The 22,258-nt window shown below is 45.2% G+C and overlaps 1 protein-coding gene across 1 annotated transcript; it reads left to right on the top strand.

Annotated features, from left to right (window-relative positions):
- Positions 1 to 267: 267 nt before the first annotated feature.
- Positions 268 to 21,344, top strand: LOC306928715 (adenosine receptor A1-like; the record flags this gene model as incomplete). Its single annotated transcript, XM_079508985.1, has 3 exons — positions 268 to 617; positions 18,530 to 18,876; positions 21,058 to 21,344. The coding sequence occupies 3 exons, from the start codon at positions 268 to 270 to the stop codon at positions 21,342 to 21,344; spliced, it is 984 nt and encodes a 327-aa protein (XP_079365111.1).
- Between the last annotated feature and the right edge of the window lie 914 nt (positions 21,345 to 22,258).

Genomic DNA, 22,258 nt, shown 5'->3' with positions numbered 1-22,258 from the left:
CTAGAATCATTCTCCCGCCTGCGTTATGTGTGTGGAGTGAGTGGGGACTATAACGGTCCGGATACATCACATCACAGCCTTGCATTGGATATATTTTTTAAATAGGCTACGCGACGCACGGAAAGGAAGGATACTTTCTCTCAGCTGTGGCGCAAATTCAACTCGGACCAGGGTTAATATAGGAGCTACTCTCGCTGTCTGAGCTTCTTCCAGTCAATTCAAACCTGCCATCAAACCACATCCAGTGTGACTGATTTAAGTGAAGACATGTCTTCCTCCTCCAGCCAACTGTCCGCCTCGCAGGCTCTCTACATCGGCATGGAGGTGGTGATCGCCGTGTCCTCGGTGGTGGGCAACGTGATGGTGGTCTGGGCGGTGCGCATCAACCGCTCGCTGCGCGACACCACCTTCTGCTTCATCGTGTCGCTGGCGCTGGCGGACATCGCGGTGGGCGCGCTGGTCATCCCGCTGGCCATCACCATCAGCATCGGCCTGCAGACGCACTTCTACAGCTGCCTGCTGGTCGCCTGCACGGTGCTGGTGCTGACCCAGAGCTCCATCCTGGCGCTGCTGGCCATCGCCATCGACCGCTACCTGAGAGTCAAGATACCGATGAGGTGATAAGACTATTATTATTTTATTTGTTTTTTTTACTTTTCAATTCATGCATGGATATCACATATCAAGCATATTGTGTAGACCAGTGGTTCCCAAAGTGGGGTCCAGTGACCCCCAGGGGTCATTGAGCGAGTTCCAGGGGGTCCCCAGCTAAATGATATATAGTTTAGAACCAAATGGACCCTTATGGGTCTGTAACCCCTTATGGGTCTGAGAGTGTACACTCTCAGAGTTAAATTAACATTGATTTTACTATATAAATTGGGGTCTCAGAGATAGAAATGCCATTGAACGGGGGTACGTACGTAGCCTATACTAGCCTAATTCACTGGGGGGTCCTTGAAATTAAACGGGTTGAGAATTACTGCTAGAGCCGTAAAAATCTTCTCTTATGGGGGGGTCCCTGGCATATCTTTTCAAATGGGGGTCTAATTAGTGTCAATGTGGGGGTCCTTGTCATGGAAACGTTTGCAGGGACCATGGTGTGACTGTGTATAGACTATCAGTATATAGACTGACTGGACCAGGCGGTAACAGTCCATTAGTAGTGAACCAGGCGGTAACAGTCCATTAGTAGTGGACCAGGCGGTAACAGTCCATTAGTATAGTGGACCTTAGACTGACTGAACCAGGCGGTAACAGTCCATTAGTAGTGAACCAGGCGGTAACAGTCCATTAGTAGTGGACCTTAGACTGACTGAACCAGGCGGTAACAGTCCATTAGTAGTGGACCAGGCGGTAACAGTCCATTAGTAGTGGACCAGGCGGTAACAGTCCATTAGTAGTGGACCAGGCGGTAACAGTCCATTAGTAGTGAACCAGACTGACTGAACCAGGTGGTAACAGTCCATTAGTATAGTGGACCTTAGACTGACTGAACCAGGCGGTAACAGTCCATTAGTAGTGGACCTTAGACTGACTGAACCAGGCGGTAACAGTCCATTAGTAGTGGACCTTAGACTGACTGAACCAGGCTGTAACAGTCCATTAGTATAGTGGACCTTAGACTGACTGAACCAGGCGGTAACAGTCCATTAGTAGTGGACCTTAGACTGACTGAACCAGGCGGTAACAGTCCATTAGTATAGTGGACCTTAGACTGACTGAACCAGGCGGTAACAGTCCATTAGTAGTGGACCTTTGACTGTAGTCTGTCTGAATATGACTGCCTAGTAGTGCAGGGGTTCTCAACCCGTGGGTCGCGACCCCTCGGGGGGTCGCCAAATTATTTTGGGGGGTCCCCAAATAATAATATATCTTTTTTTTAAAGCAACTGAATGGCTGGAAAATGGAGAGTTTACATATAGTACACATAGTACATGCATACACCTTCCCTAATGATTATATCTGGTTTCAGTATTTATTTATGGTGTATTGTCTCTATTATTAAGGTTATTGTAGCGGTCCATTTATATTGGGGATCGGGAGGGGGCGGGCGGGGGTCCCGAGACAGTGCCAAAGCATTTCCGGGGGTCCCCGGCTAAAAACGTTGAGAACCCATGTAGTAGTGCATGACTACTAGACAGTCAGATGTCTCTCCTCTCAGACAGATACGACAGAAAGGAAGACAAAGCAGCCTATATACCTCCGGAAGACCTTTCTCTGCCTGTCTGCCTGTCTGCCTGTCGGCCTGTCGGCCTGTCTGCCTGTCTGCCTGTCTGCCTGTCTGCCTGTCTGCTTGTCTGCCTGTCTGCCTGCGTGCACGGCACTCAAATGTACAGTATAGGCTGTCAAATCTAATAATGTATGAGGTATCATTAATGATATTTCATACTAGCAATGACAAATGTCATTGCTAGTATGAAATATCATTACTATACTTTGTTGTACTAATAAGTGTGACTAAGTGAAAGTGTCATTACTGCAATAGCCTATAGAAATATATACATTGAAAATGTACTTGAGTAATATAGGCTACAAAAGTATTGGCATCAAAATGTAAGTATCAACAGTAAAAGTATAGCCTACTCATTGTGCAGAATTTCAAGTTTTCAAATGTATAGACATATTTTTGAAAATGGCATGCAAGGCACATTGTGAGCTTGTAGATCGGCTATTTTCAAATGGCTGACAATGTATATGGGGCTGAAGTGGTGGCTTTTGTAATAATAATGGCTGTAGCTTATACAGACAAAGTGCATTATGGTATTTCATAGCTGTTGATGAATTATAGCTTTTGCATTAAAAGCTCATCCTCCATTGGTGCTGAGCCAAAACTGTAGAAACAGTAAATAATAAAAAGGATAGCAGGGGCTCGCAACTCACTTTATAGATGCTCCAAACTTTATTTAGTGACAGGCAGGCAAAGAAATACGACGTTTCGACCTTGCGGTCTTTGTCAAGTATAGCTGGGGACCCCCTGGAACTCCCTCAAGGACCCCTGAGGGTCCCCGGACCCCACGTTGGGAACCACTTGCATGAGCTCATTACAAATCCATTTGAGAGACTGATGCATTTCGACTGTAACAACTAACAATGTTACATCAGATATAAGCGTTTCACGTTGTGAATAATAAAACTACAGCTACCGGTATGTGTTGTGTATATCTCTGCATGCTGTTGGGGAGAAACCACCTAACTCCAAAATATAAATTATTTTCAGGAAAGGAAAAATATAAATTTTTCAGGAAATTAAAATAACCTTAGGATATATTTTGAAAACAAAGCAATACCGCCTCATCAAAGTTGGTGTTGTGAGTGACTTTATACTGTATATTGTCAATTACTTGCATGAGAGGGGGAGTTACGTAGTTGCTTTAGCAGACAGTTTGAGGGTCCAATGGAGTTAAGAGGTTACCTTTTTACTACTTTCCATTGGTTCAATATTTTCGAAACGACACACAGACGTAAAGGGTGTTCAGTAGCACTGATTTATGCAAAAAATAAATAGCCTACAATCAAAAACCTCAAAAATTGAGTTAGCTGGTTTCCTCCCGACAGCAACGAATTATATTTCCTCATTTCAGCATTTCAATTTCAAACACTTTACCCCAACTTGTCACCAAATTTAATCATCTTGAGAGTTTACCTCTCAAGATGATTAACCCATTTTGGGCGAGAACCCCTTTTGGTGTTAGCATTATGTTATGCTTTAGCTATTGAAAAATAGCAGACCTACAAGCTCATAGCGCGCCACCGAGTGGCGCGCTACGAGCTTGTAGGTCTGCTATTTTGTCTTTACCACTGCACAAAAGAAGTTTCCGAAAGGAAAAATAAAGTTCTTTGAAGATGAAGTTGACTGACATAGAAACATAGCTTTTTCAGAAAACTGTCAGGATGTAGAAGACATTTTTAGAATCTGATCTCAGGTCAGAATGAAAACTGTCAGGATGTAGAAGACATTTTAGAATCTGATCTCAGGTCAGAATGAAAACTGTCAGGATGTAGAAGACATTTTTAGAATCTGATCTCAGGTCAGAATGAAAACTGTCAGGATGTAGAAGACATTTTTAGAATCTGATCTCAGGTCAAAATAGGTTAATATTACAGTGGTAAATGTTGTGGCAGAAACTGCAATAGATTAAGGAGGGATGTATAATTGTTATACGTGGTTTATATATGGCTGTACTGACAGTCAAAGCAACACCATTTGAATGTTCTGCTCGTCTCTCACAGAGATGATTGTTCTTTATTTGAATGTTCCTCTGTGGCGTATGAGGGAATTTTACTATATTGAATCCGCACCTGAAACCATATGTTTATTTGGTTCTGTGCCAAAACAGTGAAACGTTACATCGACAACATAAGCCTCGGCTCCTCGCCACCATAAGCAAATCCGACTGACTGAGACATGAAACTGGCATATTAACCCATTCTGGGCGGGAACCCCTTTTGGTGTTTTAAGCATTACTTTAGCTATTGAAAAATAGCAGACCTACAAGCTCGTAGCGCGGCACCGAGTGCCACGCTACGAGCTTGTAGGTCTGCTATTTTTGAAAAATGGTGAAAATGTGGCAAATCTTTGAATACATATTCTTTCACAGCGAACGTTTTTAACTCAAATCTTTGCTTCTGGGGGGGTCCCTGGAACAACATATTTTCAGATGGGGGTTAGCAGCCAATTACATATGATAGATATTGGGGGTCCTTGAAATGAAATAGTTTGAGCACCACTGTTTTAGAAGACATTTTGTGGAATCAAACTTAGGTCTAAATGGGTTAATGCGATTAAAATTCCACTGGAGCTGCCTTTTGCCTTCCTGTCTGGCAGCCGAGCAGTCAAATGTACAGTAGGATAATCACACAGCGGGCTGGCCATGAGCCAGACACGCAGCTGATCCATATAGACAGTCTGATTGATGTCACACACACCGCCAGGAACGCCTGCACTATAGGAGCACTTCACCCATCTTCAAAGGCATCGTCATGTACAGTAATTGGCCCTCAGTGAGGGGCCCCTCTCACTAGAGAGCTCATTCTAAGACGGAACATGTTCCGTCTATAGTATCTGTGTCTCGTTGGTGTGCCATGTTCCGTCTATAGTGTCTGTGTCTCGTTGGTGTGCCATGTTCCGTCTATAGTGTCTGTGTCTCGTTGGTGGGCCATGTTCCGTCTATAGTATCTGTGTCTCGTTGGTGTGCCATGTTCCGTCTATAGTATCTGTGTCTCGTTGGTGTGCCATGTTCCGTCTATAGTATCTGTGTCTCGTTGGTGTGCCATGTTCCGTCTATAGTGTCTGTGTCTCGTTGGTGGGCCATGTTCTGTCTATAGTATCTGTGTCTCGTTGGTGGCACATGTTCCGTCTATAGTTTCTGTGTCTCGTTGGTGGGCCATGTTCCGTCTATAGTATCTGTGTCTCGTTGGTGTGCCATGTTCCGTCTATAGTATCTGTGTCTCGTTGGTGTGCCATGTTCCGTCTATAGTGTCTGTGTCTCGTTGGTGGGCCATGTTCCGTCTATAGTATCTGTGTCTCGTTGGTGTGCCATGTTCCGTCTATAGTGTCTGTGTCTCGTTGGTGTGCCATGTTCCGTCTATAGTGTCTGTGTCTCGTTGGTGTGCCATGTTCCGTCTATAGTATCTGTGTCTCGTTGGTGGGCCATGTTCCGTCTATAGTATCTGTGTCTCGTTGGTGTGCCATGTTCCGTCTATAGTGTCTGTGTCTCGTTGGTGTGCCATGTTCCGTCTATAGTATCTGTGTCTCGTTGGTGGGCCATGTTCCGTCTATAGTATCTGTGTCTCGTTGGTGGGCCATGTTCCGTCTATAGTATCTGTGTCTCGTTGGTTTGCCATGTTCCGTCTATAGTATCTGTGTCTCGTTGGTTTGCCATGTTCCGTCTATAGTATCTGTGTCTCGTTGGTGGGCCATGTTCCGTCTATAGTATCTGTGTCTCGTTGGTGGGCCATGTTCCGTCTATAGTATCTGTGTCTCGTTGGTGGGCCATGTTCCGTCTATAGTATCTGTGTCTCGTTGGTGTGCCATGTTCCGTCTATAGTATCTGTGTCACGTTGGTGTGCTGGACAGTTCATACACCGGCCTTTTGATTGATTGATTGATTGATTGAAAGATTTATTAACAGTTTGCAGAATTACAGTACATTTCAAGCACAAACTCAATACAAAGGCTGTTAACTGTGAGTGGACGACCCAAAATAAACTAAATATAGTGTAAGTGTACAGTGTAAGTAATGCATAAGATAACTTTCCGTTCACCATTACATACATTAATATCACCTTTTAGTCCATTTGACACTTCTATCTGTTCAATACCAAACCTAATAATGCTGTTTCATATTAAGTTTTTGTTGTTGATTTGTATTTGGGGACAATTTTAGCTTGGTTGCCCAAACTTTGGTAATTGGCATAATCCAAAAAGGCCTTTATATCAGGTAAATCTCACATGTTAAAGGTCTGGTCAATGAAACGGAAACAACTATTTCTATTTCTATAACAACTTATACTTATACTAATTTGTAATAATAGCATAAGAAAATATGATAATATTTATCTTTTGCAACTACATTCAATATCTGTAAGCTTCAACTCATAATCAGGATCATAAAAGCAACCCACCACATCCCCCTAGCCCTCCTGATTGGCAGCAATATCTTACCCAAATCCTGGTCTACCTCATCGTCAAAAGTATATCCTCTTTATTATCAACATCACTTCCCATTTGTAGCTTCAACATCTCATCAGGTGTCAGGTCACCCTTAGCTAAATGTGGATCTCCCATCCAAATTGTGTGACATCACCCGAACTTTCAAGTTGAGCTTGGTGGTCTGCCACATTCCACTTGTATGAGTACATCTGGGAAGTTCCCTGCCAGCAAAGTATTTTGTGCTCTGATCTTGCCTTTGCACATGGATATGAGGTATGCACAGGACTGTCCCATTCTAATGCTCTGTACTGTATACTGTAGGTCCACCCGATACACCTCAATACACCAACAAGGCGAGCACATCCGTTTATTCACTGAGCATGCGTCAGGGACATATGATGCCTGCCTCATCTTGACCAAATGCAGTATCCATCAACACTGAAGGTGTTTTTTTCCTTCCTTGCTAATGAAAGTTACAGGTATGGTGTGTGCGATATTAAGTGTGAGATTACCATAGTGACAGTAATCCTGAATCATATTCCATCATATTCAAGGGCTTTTGGAGAGAAACTTTACACTAGAGTGTGTGTGTGTGTGTGTGTGTGTGTGTGTGTGTGTGTGTGTGTGTGTGTGTGTGTGTCGCTGTTGCTCATTGAAGGTTGTTAATGTCAAGGCAATTAGGTTTATGCACTGTCAAATAGGTCTACATCTATTCTAAGGTAGCATATAGCTGTATAGTCATATTATCCTGCTCATTACTGTGCACAAATGTATACATCTTTGTGTTTGAGCACAAAATGCATTTTGAGAACCCCCACATTTTCAGTAAAGCATGCACGCTGTACACACCATCATTCTACAGTTCAATCTAGTTGAATACCCCTGCTGTAGGTTACAACAACAAACAGCTGCATATCAATGGTAAGGTGAATACTGTGCATGTCAACCAGTGACCATAGTGTATCTGCTGCATGCTTGGACACACCTGCTTATGAGACAGACATTGACCTGACCTTTAGCACATAAGATTGACCTACTTATAATAAATTGATTTTATGTGACAGTTATTCTGTTCATTTTGTAATTGTATTGTTTTTACATAATGTAGTACAATAGAACATCACAATTTTGGATTTGGCAATACATAATTAACTAGTGATGGGAGATTAATCGGCAAACACATCGGTATCAGACGATTTGAGTTGTTTTTAGATTAATCGGCATCGGTTTGATTAATCAGACCGATTACGTTTTTCAATAAACTTTTTCCTACTCCTTTTTTGAACATAATAGTAGTAGTAGTAACTGCGAGAGTGAGGTCTAGCCAACACCAACTCGGGATTCCTGGATTGCTGCCCTCCACAAATTCCTATCCAACATCAGGTTCTTGAGCTCTGCAGTGTTGTTAGCCAAGCTGTCGCGCCGCAGCACGTCTACATAGGTGGTACGCTTCTTTCCCCCCCTTGGCTTTGCCCTGGGTTTGGCTCCCATAGTCAATTTACTTGCCACAAGTTCTGGGTGCCTGACACAGTGTCCTGCCAGCCTCATCCTTCTCTCTCTGACTTTGTCCATGACCCGTGGTAGGTCCCCATAGAGGTCCACATTTCTGATGTGACACCTAGTCCCCATAGAGATCCACATTTCTGATGTGACACCTAGTGCCATTCGTAGCATTTCCAGGGCTTTTTCCTGTTGTACTGTGAGGGTCCATGTCTCGGCCCCATACAGCAGTACTGACTCCACAGTAGCTATGAACAGCCGCCTCTTAAGGTCTTCTCCCATGTCTGATTTCCACACTCTCCTCATCCCGTGCAAGGCTTTCCAGGCAAGTGCTCTCCGAACCTTCAGATCCTTTTCAGTTGAGGCAGTCCAGGCCCCGAGGTACTTGAAGTCCTCGACTCGCTCGAGCACCGTCCCGTCTGCAGTGGCAATGGTTTTGTCCTCTGTGTTGACTGTCATTACCTTTGTTTTCTTGGTATTGAGCTTGAGGACGAACTTGGACCTTGGCTCGAGTCTGGCTGTAGCTTGACTCTATCATCTGTCTATCAACTTTTCTGGAACTCCGTAGGCACGTAGAATACTCATGAGTTTCCCCTGGTGGATGGTGTCGAAAGCCTTTTGGAAGTCAATGAATGTGATCACCGCTGACAGGTTGCGCTCCCATACCCCTTCCAATATCCTCCTCAGTGCCAGTATCTGCCCGACTTTCGAACATAAACATAAGTTAAGGATTATGAAAGATCATTATTATTATTATTTTTGGATGTTTATTTCCGTTCACCATTACATACATTAATATCACCTTTTAGTCCATTTGACACTTCTATCTGTTCAATACCAAACCTAATAATGCTGTTTCATATTAAGTTTTTGTTGTTGATTTGTATTTGGGGACAATTTTAGCTTGGTTGCCCAAACTTTGGTAATTGGCATAATCCAAAAAGGCCTTTATATCAGGTAAATCTCACATGTTAAAGGTCTGGTCAATGAAACGGAAACAACTATTTCTATTTCTATAACAACTTATACTTATACTAATTTGTAATAATAGCATAAGAAAATATGATAATATTTATCTTTTGCAACTACATTCAATATCTGTAAGCTTCAACTCATAATCAGGATCATAAAAGCAACCCACCACATCCCCCTAGCCCTCCTGATTGGCAGCAATATCTTACCCAAATCCTGGTCTACCTCATCGTCAAAAGTATATCCTCTTTATTATCAACATCACTTCCCATTTGTAGCTTCAACATCTCATCAGGTGTCAGGTCACCCTTAGCTAAATGTGGATCTCCCATCCAAATTGTGTGACATCACCCGAACTTTCAAGTTGAGCTTGGTGGTCTGCCACATTCCACTTGTATGAGTACATCTGGGAAGTTCCCTGCCAGCAAAGTATTTTGTGCTCTGATCTTGCCTTTGCACATGGATATGAGGTATGCACAGGACTGTCCCATTCTAATGCTCTGTACTGTATACTGTAGGTCCACCCGATACACCTCAATACACCAACAAGGCGAGCACATCCGTTTATTCACTGAGCATGCGTCAGGGACATATGATGCCTGCCTCATCATGACCAAATGCAGTATCCATCAACACTGAAGGTGTTTTTTTCCTTCCTTGCTAATGAAAGTTACAGGTATGGTGTGTGCGATATTAAGTGTGAGATTACCATAGTGACAGTAATCCTGAATCATATTCCATCATATTCAAGGGCTTTTGGAGAGAAACTTTACACTAGAGTGTGTGTGTGTGTGTGTGTGTGTGTGTGTGTGTGTGTGTGTGTGTGTGTGTGTGTGTGTGTGTGTGTGTGTGTGTGTGTGTGTGTGTGTGTGTGTGTGTGTGTGTGTCGCTGTTGCTCATTGAAGGTTGTTAATGTCAAGGCAATTAGGTTTATGCACTGTCAAATAGGTCTACATCTATTCTAAGGTAGCATATAGCTGTATAGTCATATTATCCTGCTCATTACTGTGCACAAATGTATACATCTTTGTGTTTGAGCACAAAATGCATTTTGAGAACCCCCACATTTTCAGTAAAGCATGCACGCTGTACACACCATCATTCTACAGTTCAATCTAGTTGAATACCCCTGCTGTAGGTTACAACAACAAACAGCTGCATATCAATGGTAAGGTGAATACTGTGCATGTCAACCAGTGACCATAGTGTATCTGCTGCATGCTTGGACACACCTGCTTATGAGACAGACATTGACCTGACCTTTAGCACATAAGATTGACCTACTTATAATAAATTGATTTTATGTGACAGTTATTCTGTTCATTTTGTAATTGTATTGTTTTTACATAATGTAGTACAATAGAACATCACAATTTTGGATTTGGCAATACATAATTAACTAGTGATGGGAGATTAATCGGCAAACACATCGGTATCAGACGATTTGAGTTGTTTTTAGATTAATCGGCATCGGTTTGATTAATCAGACCGATTACGTTTTTCAATAAACTTTTTCCTACTCCTTTTTTGAACATAATAGTAGTAGTAGTAACTGCGAGAGTGAGGTCTAGCCAACACCAACTCGGGATTCCTGGATTGCTGCCCTCCACAAATTCCTATCCAACATCAGGTTCTTGAGCTCTGCAGTGTTGTTAGCCAAGCTGTCGCGCCGCAGCACGTCTACATAGGTGGTACGCTTCTTTCCCCCCCTTGGCTTTGCCCTGGGTTTGGCTCCCATAGTCAATTTACTTGCCACAAGTTCTGGGTGCCTGACACAGTGTCCTGCCAGCCTCATCCTTCTCTCTCTGACTTTGTCCATGACCCGTGGTAGGTCCCCATAGAGGTCCACATTTCTGATGTGACACCTAGTCCCCATAGAGATCCACATTTCTGATGTGACACCTAGTGCCATTCGTAGCATTTCCAGGGCTTTTTCCTGTTGTACTGTGAGGGTCCATGTCTCGGCCCCATACAGCAGTACTGACTCCACAGTAGCTATGAACAGCCGCCTCTTAAGGTCTTCTCCCATGTCTGATTTCCACACTCTCCTCATCCCGTGCAAGGCTTTCCAGGCAAGTGCTCTCCGAACCTTCAGATCCTTTTCAGTTGAGGCAGTCCAGGCCCCGAGGTACTTGAAGTCCTCGACTCGCTCGAGCACCGTCCCGTCTGCAGTGGCAATGGTTTTGTCCTCTGTGTTGACTGTCATTACCTTTGTTTTCTTGGTATTGAGCTTGAGGACGAACTTGGACTTGGACCTATATCGGATATCGATATCGGCCAAAATGTCTCATCGGCACATCTCTATAATTAACTGATCACTTTCATTGATTCAGCCACATTCCTTTAGCCCTAAACCCCCAAATAATGATGAATTAGTATTAGTTATAGCCATTTTAAGCTCCTGGCAGCCATATTGGACGCCATCTTGAAAATGACGCCTTTCCAGAAAATATATTTTCCTATATTTTCAGTATATTCTTAAGCATGCCTAGAGGTACCAGAACCAATTGGAAAAACCTTTTCTATCATTTTTGGGGGGTGTATTACTATGTTTTTTCATATTGATCCATGCAATTTTCGCCTAGTGTTATAAAATAAAATGCATGATAGCACTCATAAAGCTACCACGGGTGCAATGCTATCACATATTTTTTAACTCTAGACATGTATACCTTCACAAAAATCACTATGAGCCTTATTCAGCCAGATGGTACAGACCAACCCCCCTGGCTCACGGACTATAGACAAAGAACAGAACAGGAATTCATCATAATGGAGGTAAAAAGGGAAAAGAAACATATACAGTGAGGGGAAAAGGGGGGGCGATTCAGATTTTACGGGAGCCAGTTTCGAATTGCAGCCATCCGTAGGTGCCCTTTGAGAGCGGTTTTGAAGGAGTCAAGGGATTCGCATGTCTTAACGACTGTTGGTAGGGCGTTCCACATTTTGGTGGCATAGGAGTGAAAATAATTTAGTCCCTTGTTTGTGCCGAATCTGGGTTGTACATGGTTCGTTGCACTCCCTCTGGTGTTGTGGGTGTGGACTTCGTTAACATGTCCTGCCAAGGACATCATCGACAGCACAGGGATTCCAAGCTAATAGAATCTGCAGCCTTTCTCATACTGGTTAGGTTAGCATGCTGAAATAATGCAATAAGCCTATCTCACAGAATTTCCCCGCCCCCCTAAATACGCCCCCTTTCGGGGTTAGTGGTGATAGCGTGACGTCACTCCATAGACGCTACATGTTAACAGAGGTTATTTAAGAAGTCTACAACTTTTGTTTTCTCAAGGTAAGGTTTGTTCTATCTGCTCGACCTGATTTACCATCTTGTTTGCTTCATAATAATATTGGTCTGTCACATTTGTACATTAGAAAATGTACTTAGATTCTCCAGAGAAAAAAACGTGTAAATGCCCATGTTAAAGTCACCACTATTTACCGGAAGTGGGCGTGGAAAACGGGCTGTGAGATAGGCCTATTCCTCTTGCACCCATTTAGACCCGAGGACGATTCTACAAATGAATCCTGACAGTTTTCTGAAAAACCCATGTTTCTATGTCAGTGGTTTTCAAAATATTTCATGTCAAGGACCCCCAAAAATATATATAATTGGCCATAGACTCCCATGTGAAAATATGTTGTTCCAGGGACCCCCACCCCAGAAGCAAAGATGTGAGTTAAAATATTCGCCGTGAAAGAATATATTCAAAGATTTGCGCCACATTTTCACAAAAATAGCAGATCTACAAGCTCGTAGCGCAGAACCGAGTGACACGCTACGAGCTTGTAGATCTGCAATGTTTCAAAAGATAAAGTATAACATAATGCTTAAAACACCAAGAGGGGTTCCCGTCCAGAATGGGTTCAAAAGCTTGTAATCTTTGTCTGTCGATGATGTCACTGGCAGTCCGGCCTTCGACTTTTTTCTTATTTTTTTGGCCCACCGTCTATTTGAGTTTGACATCCCTGGTTTATATGGTTAAAAAGCCTAAATCCTCCTTTTTCCACATGGAATCCATAACACTGCTCCATAAATCACGTCAGACTCCTAAATCCTATAAATCCTCCACTAGAACACAGGATTTTCCTTTTTTATTACATGTCTTGTGTCAACAAAGTGTATTTTGTCTCTTTTGGGTGAAAACCTCATGTCCAAAACTGTTACTAAAATAGCAGATCTGTAGAAGGCCTACAAGCTCAACATGTGTCGCTCCGTGTCGGGTTTCAAGCTTGTATATCGGCTATTTTTCTATGATGGAGTAGGAGTAGGGCATTCATTTACGAAAAAGAACAAGCACATGTCATCCATCCATCCATCCATCCATCCATCCATCCATCCATCCATCCATCCATCCATCCATCCATCCATCTTCAACCGCTTATTCGTAGTCTGGTTGCGGGGGCAACAGCTCCACCAGAGAGCTCCAGATTTCCCTCTCCAGAGCAACATTAGTAACTTCCTCCTGGGGGAATCCCGAGGCGACGGACGGACGGACGGACGGACGGACATCCGTCCGGACGTCCTGATCTTTATGGTTTGTTGCGTGGCGACGCCGGTGTGTTTCGCACCAAACGGGCAACAGGCAGACTGGCCATTTCCTGTGTGCGACCGACCGTACGACAGGCCGTTTGTAAACCATAGGGTAAGAGTGGGTAAATGTTTGTAATGATTTATAATGGATATCGACACCAACTCCTGCTCCCATGTTACGCCAATAATATGGAACGTTCCCGGTGGATTTGTGGCCTTCAGTGGCAAGTGGGGAAGGGGCTTAATCCTTGAAGTTGTTGAATGGAGCAACGACTGTGTGTGTGTGTGTGTGTGTGTGTGTGTGTGTGTGTGTGTGTGTGTGTGTGTGTGTGTGTGTGTGTGTGTGTGTGTGTGTGTGTGTGTGTGTGTGTGTGTGTGTGTGTGTGTGTGTGTGTGTGTGTGTGTGTGTGTGTGTGTGTGTGTGTGTGTGTGGTTTTATGACACATTACCCAATGGGGGGTCTTCAATGATTTCCTGTCTATGGATACTCATTCAGCCTGTGCTGTGTTAGTGTGTTAGTGTCACTCTGACTCACGAACCAGTGTGTGTGCGTGCGTGAGAGAGATGGAAGGAGAGAGAGTGTGTGTGTGTGTGAGAGAGATGGAAGGAGCGAGAGTGTGTGTGTGTGTGTGTGTGTGTGTGAGAGATGGAAGGAGAGAGAGAGTGTGTGTGTGTGTGTGTGTGTGAGATGGAAGGAGAGAGTGTGTGTGTGCGTGCGTGCGTGAGAGAGATGGAAGGAGAGAGAGTGTGTGTGTGTGTGTGTGTGTGAGAGATGGAAGGAGAGAGAGAGTGTGTGTGTGTGTGTGTGTGTGTGAGAGAGAGATGGAAGGAGAGTGTGTGCGTGCGTGCGTGCGTGCGTGCGTGCGTGCGTGAGAGATGGAAGGAGAGAGAGAGAGTGTGTGTGTGTGTGTGTGTGTGTGTGTGTGAGAGATGGAAGGAGAGAGAGTGTGTGTGAGAGATGGAAGGAGAGAGAGAGTGTGTGTGTGTGTGTGTGTGTGTGTGTGTGTGTGTGTGTGTGTGTGTGTGTGTGTGTGTGTGTGTGTGTGTGTGTGTGTGTGTGTGTGTGTGTGTGTGTGTGTGTGTGTGTGTGTGTGTGTGTGTGTGTGTGTGTGTGTGTGTGTGTGTGTGTGTGTGTGTGTGTGTGTGTGTGTGGGTACATTAAATGAACAGTGAAGTAAGACAGATTGGGGGCTTCAGGACAGTGAGCCTCTCTTTCTTTGTCTCCACAAACGACAAATTACATGAATTATGGCAGAAAGGTTTCCAGCTGATGGGAGATGACTACAAATAAGGTGTGCGTGCGCTTGTGTGAGCGTGCGTGCGTGCCTGCGTTTGTGCTTGCCTTTTTATTTTATATTTTTTATAGAGAGATAGACAGTAGGCAGACAGGAAATGGGGGAGAGAGATGGGGGAGTGACATGCAGTAAAGGCCGTCGGGATCGGGAGTCGAACCCGCGGCACACTGCCAGACTCGGAATGCCGGCCAAGGTGCCTGGACCGCTGAGCCACGGCCCCTAGGCTGTATTTGCTCATCTCTGTGGCTGCTTGAGTCAACACTGACTCTCCAATGGTGAAACTTATTCAAACATAGACAGGCCCTGCAGAGGATTTAGACCAACCTCAGCCAGGAGGGAACGGTCATATCCTTTCTACTGAGCGTGGGCCGTAAGAGCAAGTATGGTTAGTCACATGGGAGAAAAGGAACTGGTCATATCATGATATCCAGTAAATCTACAAAACTGTCGGGCGGAAAGGTTGCATACAGTCCAAAACTGAACTGTTACTTTTCCCTAAATTCAATGTAGTCGTTAGTCACGACGAGCTCTTGTTAATACTTTTCATTTATTTGTTAAACATTTATATTTATGCAATCCACAGACAGACTAAACCACTTGCAACCTTGTGTGTCCCTATTTTGGGAATGTCATTATCTAGGCAAACATTTGCCAAAAATATTCAATATTACATTCAATATGTTTCAAACGTATAGCAACAGATTAACAGCTAAGCCAGAGCTTATAAATAATGTTACTCTCATGTTTTTGCTACTTTTGCGTAACACTGTCTGTGACTGTCATATGTCTAAAGTATTTAACAGGGAATTCATAACATACACATACAAAAATATAAATGATGGATTTGTGTTTCCCCAGTCTTATAAAATAGTGGTTCCGTGGGGTCCGGGGACTACCCGAGGCAGTTCCAGGGGGTCCCCAGCTAAATGATAGTTTGGAACCAAATGGACCATATGGGTCTGTAACTCTAACGGGTCCATTTGGTTCCATTTGTACACTCTCAGAGTTAAAATTAACATTGCTCCCAGAGTTAGAAATGCCATTAAATGGGGGTCCGTAGCCTAAATGCATGTAAAACTGGGGGGTCCTTGAAATTTTACGGGTGAGAATCACTCCTAGAGACGTAAAAACCTTCTCTTATGGGGGTCCCTGGCATATCTCATCAAATGGGGGTCTGTGGGCTAATCAGTATCAATTTGGGGGTCCTTGACATGACAAAGTTTGGGAACCAGTGATATAAAATACTGGTGGTGAAAAGACCCATCATAGCATCACCCTGGTCGGTCTGCAGCCTGCTGTGTGTCACTAAGACCCATCATAGCATCACCACCCGGTCGGTCTGCAGCCTGCTGTGTGTCACTAAGACCCCTCATAGCATCACCACCCCGGTCAGTCTGTAGCCTGCTGTGTGTCACTAAGACCCATCATAGCATCACCACCCGGTCGGTCTGCAGCCTGCTGTGTGTCACTAAGACCCATCATAGCATCACCCTGGTCGGTCGGTCTGCAGCCTGCTGTGTGTCACTAAGACCCATCATAGCATCACCACCCCGGTCAGTCTGTAGCCTGCTGTGTGTCCCTAAGACCCATCATAGCATCACCACCTGGTCGGTCTGTAGCCTGCTGTGTGTCACTAAGACCCCTCATAGCATCACCACCCCGGTCAGTCTGTAGCCTGCTGTGTGTCACTAAGACCCATCATAGCATCACCACCTGGTCGGTCTGTAGCCTGCTGTGTGTCACTAAGACCCATCATAGCATCACCCTGGTCGGTCTGCAGCCTGCTGTGTGTCACTAAGACCCATCATAGCATCACCACCCGGTCGGTCTGCAGCCTGCTGTGTGTCACTAAGACCCATCATAGCATCACCCTGGTCGGTCGGTCTGCAGCCTGCTGTGTGTCACTAAGACCCATCATAGCATCACCACCCCGGTCGGTCTGTAGCCTGCTGTGTGTCACTAAGACCCATCATATCATCACCACCCTGGTCGGTCTGCAGCCTGCTGTGTGTCACTAAGACCCCTCATAGCATCACCACCCGGTCGGTCGGTCTGCAGCCTGCTGTGTGTCCCTAAGACCCATCATAGCATCACCACCCTGGTCGGTCTGCAGCCTGCTGTGTGTCACTAAGACCCCTCATAGCATCACCACCCCGGTCGGTCTGCACTCTGTAGCCTGCTGTGTGTCACTCTGCTCCTGCCTGGAACTGGCTTGAACTGAAATTGAACTGCGAGCGAATAGAAGGAAATTAATGCAAACGGGCCGCACCGTGTCCCTGATTATATTTCAGAATTTCCAATTTAGTCATTTAGCCCATTCTGGGCGGGAACCCCTTTTGGTGTTTTAAGCATTATGTTATACTTTAGCTATTGGAAAAATAGCAGATCTACAAGCTCATAGTGCGCCACTCGGTGGCTTGTAGGTCTGCTATTTTTGAAAAGTTGTGAAAAATCTTTGAATATATATTTCAGAGCGAAAAATTTTCGCTCTGAAATATTGGGTTGTCCCTGGAACTACATATTTTGAGATGGGGGTCCGTGGCCCAATACTAGAGATAATTCTGGGGGTTCTTTGACATGAAAAGGGTTGAGCCCCACTGACATAGAAACATGTTTTTTTATCAGAAAAATGTTTAGGATTTAGAAGCCTTTTTGTTTTTAATCGACCTCATGTCCAAAATGGGTTAGCGCGTGGTGAGTCTGGTCCGTCTAGCGGAGTGTCGTCTCCAGGTCCGGTGTGTGAAATGAGAGTAATGAACTCAGTCAATAAGGGACAGACGGGCCAAACAGTTCCCGTCCAGTAAATATAGTGCTGTTGCTAAGCTCCTCAGCGCCAGGTGAATGGGTGATGATGACTCAGGAATACAAATTGCATTTTGACCACAAGCAAATTAACTTGTTTGAATTTGAAATTTGAATTGACCGTCATGCTGATAACAGAATTCCGGTTAAACACGCCGTCCACACACACGCACGCACGCACGCATGCACGCACGCACACACACACACACACACACACACGCGCTGTGACGCATTGAGAACTTGTAGATCTAAAAAAGTATACATAGAAATATCTGTATATATTTGCCTGACGAAGACCTATAGTGGGTCGAAACGTTGCATTTTCTTGCGGTCTTGTGGAGCTCTAGAAACTGTTTTTTCCTCTTCTGTCATTGGTGATCAAAACAGACTGGTATTACAGTGCTGTGTTTATACATTCTTGTTGTCCTTTCCTTTCCTGTACTCCTCTGATAACACACGCACGCACGCACGCACGCACGCACGCACGCACGCACGCACGCACGCACGCACGCACGCGCACACACACACACACACACACACACACACATTTTAACCATTTATTTATGTCCACACAATGCATACAAGGACACACATATTAGAGGTGCATTCAAGTTACATCTGCAAAGTCATGTCATGTGTTTTCATGATACAACAGGCATGTCACTCAGTACTCCACAATACTTTGCCAGCCTTTTTGCCTCCTTTTTGGGCATCCCAAAATCCTCACTGCTCTGCTTTATCCCCCCCCCCCGCCCCTTGTCGTTGCCATAGCTACAAGCGGGTGGTGACCCCTCGGCGCGCTGGCACGGCCGTGGTGCTGAGCTGGGTGGTGTCCATGGTGGTGGGTCTCACTCCCATGCTGGGCTGGAACAACCTGCAGCGCCTCCTGCAGGAGAACCACGGCGCCAACGCCTCCTCCTCGTCCTCGTCCTCCTCCCCGCTGGTGAGCGAGGACATGCTGGTGACGTGCCAGTTCGAGAACGTCATCAGCATGGACTACATGGTGTACTTCAACTTCTTCGGCTGGGTGCTTCCGCCGCTGCTGCTCATGCTGCTCATCTACGTGGAGATCTTCTACATGATCCACAAGCAGCTCAACAAGAAGGTGACTGACGCCTGTCAACCCATTATTGGGCCTGACAATATATATGTAATTGGCCGCCGACCCCCATTTTAAAATATGTTGCTCCAAGGACCTCCCAGAAGAAAACGGAGTTAAAAACCTTCGCTCTGAAAGAATGTATTCAAACATTTGGGCCACATTTTCACGATTGTTCAAAAATAGCAGACCTACAAGCTCGTAGCGCGGCACTCGGTGCCATTCAAGCTGATGTAAGACTGCACATGTCAAAAGCCTTTATTAAATTGTCTGCATCATTAGGGGCCATAATGATACAGGGAATTTAATAAAGGCTTTTTACATTGTGCAAATTGAAGCTTGAGTGCCTTGGATGTTTTCACAATGTTTCTTCCATGGGAACAAACCTGGCCTCACAATGAGAACCTCCTGTTTAAACCTGGCCTCACAATGAGAACCTCCTGTTTAAACCTGGCCTCACAATGAGAACCTCCTGTTTAAACCTGGCCTCACAATGAGAACCTCCTGTTTAAACCTGGCCTCACAATGAGAACCTCCTGTTTAAACCTGGCCTCACAATGAGAACCTCCTGTTTAAACCTGGCCTCACAATGAGAACCTCCTGTTTAAACCTGGCCTCACAATGAGAACCTCCTGTTTAAACCTGGCCTCACAATGAGAACCTCCTGTTTAAACCTGGCCTCACAATGAGAACCTCCTGTTTAAACCTGGCCTCGATCACAATGAGAACCTCCTGTTTAAACCTGGCCTCACAATGAGAACCTCTCCTGTTTAAACCTGGCCTCACAATGAGAACCTCCTGTTTAAACCTGGCCTCACAATGAGAACCTCTCCTGTTTAAACCTGGCCTCACAATGAGAACCTCCTGTTTAAACCTGGCCTCACAATGAGAACCTCCTGTTTAAACCTGGCCTCACAATGAGAACCTCCTGTTTAAACCTGGCCTCACAATGAGAACCTCCTGTTTAAACCTGGCCTCACAATGAGAACCTCCTGTTTAAACCTGGCCTCGATCACAATGAGAACCTCCTGTTTAAACCTGGCCTCACAATGAGAACCTCTCCTGTTTAAACCTCGACTCACAATGAGAACCTCCTGTTTAAACCTGGCCTCACAATGTGAACCTCCTGTTTAAACCTGGCCTCACAATGAGAACCTCTCCTGTTTAAACCTGGCCTCACAATGAGAACCTCCTGTTTAAACCTGGCCTCACAATGAGAACCTCCTGTTTAAACCTGGCCTCACAATGAGAACCTCCTGTTTAAACCTGGCCTCACAATGAGAACCTCCTGTTTAAACCTGGCCTCACAATGAGAACCTCCTGTTTAAACCTGGCCTCACAATGAGAACCTCCTGTTTAAACCTGGCCTCACAATGAGAACCTCCTGTTTAAACCTGGCCTCACAATGAGAACCTCCTGTTTAAACCTGGCCTCACAATGAGAACCTCCTGTTTAAACCTGGCCTCACAATGAGAACCTCCTGTTTAAACCTGGCCTCACAATGAGAACCTCCTGTTTAAACCTGGCCTCACAATGAGAACCTCCTGTTTAAACCTGGCCTCACAATGAGAACCTCTCCTGTTTAAACCTGGCCTCACAATGAGAACCTCCTGTTTAAACCTGGCCTCACAATGAGAACCTCCTGTTTAAACCTCGCCTCACAATGAGAACATCCTGTTTAAACCTGGCCTCACAATGAGAACCTCCTGTTTAAACCTGGCCTCACAATGAGAACCTCCTGTTTAAACCTGGCCTCACAATGAGAACCTCCTGTTTAAACCTGGCCTCACAATGAGAACCTCCTGTTTAAAGCATGTTTTAAGTCAAGGTATAGCGTTCTTTAACTTCTTTTCTAACTCTACAATTTCCCTGACAATCTATAAGTTAATAATCTTCGGTGGAAGAAGTACTCAGATTGAAGTAAAAGTAGCAATACTGTTACATGTAAAAGGCCTGTAAAAAACAGCTAAAATCCCTAAAACGAAAGAAAGCAGCAAATGAAAAACAAATAGCACTCATCTTTTACTTTCTCTAATAACCTAAAACATGGACCTTGGTTGGAAAGAAACTAAAGTTGTCCTTTTTAAGCCTCCCCACCTCGGCTTAAATTACGTTTCGCTAATCGTTTCATACATTCTTCTGTTTGTTAATAAATGTAACTTCTTTATTTGGTGGTCCTTGAAGTGACAATAATGTGGATGCTCTGCTCTGCGATGTGGTCTCACGCTCTTCTGCCCCGCCTGCGACAAGCCCATGCCTCTCATCTACACCGCCATCCTGCTGACGCATGCCAACTCGGCCGTCAACCCCATCGTCTACGCCTTCCGCATCAAGAAGTTCTGCACGGCCTTCCGCAAGATCTGGGAGCAGTACGTGCTCTGCCGCGACCCCATTGGACGGCTGCCCCAGCGCGGGAGCCAGAGGGGGCGGAGCCGCGAGCGGAGGCTCCGGCAAAACGACGACGACGACGATGACGATGACGTGTGACCCGTTTCGCCCGACAAACTGGATGTTTTTTTTAAACAATATTTTTGGGGCTTTTTTGCCTTTATTTGACAGATGTACAGACAGTAGGTAGACAGGAAAGAGGAGAGAGAGAGAGAGAGAGAGATGGGGGAGGACACACAGCAAAGTTCGAACCCGCAACACGCTGTAAGGCTGGCTTACCAGCCAAGGTGCCTGGACTGCTGAGCCACGGCCCCGGGCCGCAAAAACTGGTGGATTTACCGGTCGGATCTAGCTAACCACTTTGAAGCCCCGGCATCCGTATTCTGGGGGGAAACATTGTTATTTTTGATGTAAGACATAAAACCATGCGGTACTACAGAGCCAACTCAGGTCCGTCTCACTAAGTCTAGAGGGTGGAAGTTGGTTGGCGTCGGTAGTTTTCTGCTCACTGCGTTGGTTCACAATGAGGAGAAGGACCTGTATGGGCCTCGTCTTTGGCGTCATACCTGAAGTATCTTTGGTAGTCAATATATAAAAATCAGAACCGGTTGAAGTGAGTGGTGCTGTACTGTACTCATGCTGTACGCACTGTACAAGCCCTCCTCCCTGGCCTCTGTGTGCGTGCGTGCGTGCGTTAGACTGCGCAACAGTGACACTTGGTGGTCAACAAACGCTCTGACACGGGGACAGACATATGGACACACATGGCTGTCTATAGGAGTGGCTAGCATCACTCAAAAAAACCAACAACAACGGCACAGCGTTTTCATAGCATGCGACTTTTATGGAGGAGGACATGGAGTGGTGAGGTCCGTCCGCAGCGGAGTGTCTTGTGGAGGAGGACATGGAGTGGTGAGGTCCGTCCGCAGCGGAGTGGAGGAGGACATGGAGTGGTGAGGTCCGTCCGCAGCGGAGTGGAGGAGGAGGAGGACATGGAGTGGTGAGGTCCGTCC

This window comes from Electrona antarctica (genome assembly GCF_951216825.1).
Source record: "Electrona antarctica genome assembly, chromosome: 8".
In the NCBI taxonomy this organism is placed as follows: Eukaryota; Metazoa; Chordata; class Actinopteri; order Myctophiformes; family Myctophidae; genus Electrona; species Electrona antarctica.
The sequence above is the reverse complement of the archived record's forward strand: the minus strand, read 5'-3'. Positions and strand labels throughout refer to the sequence as shown.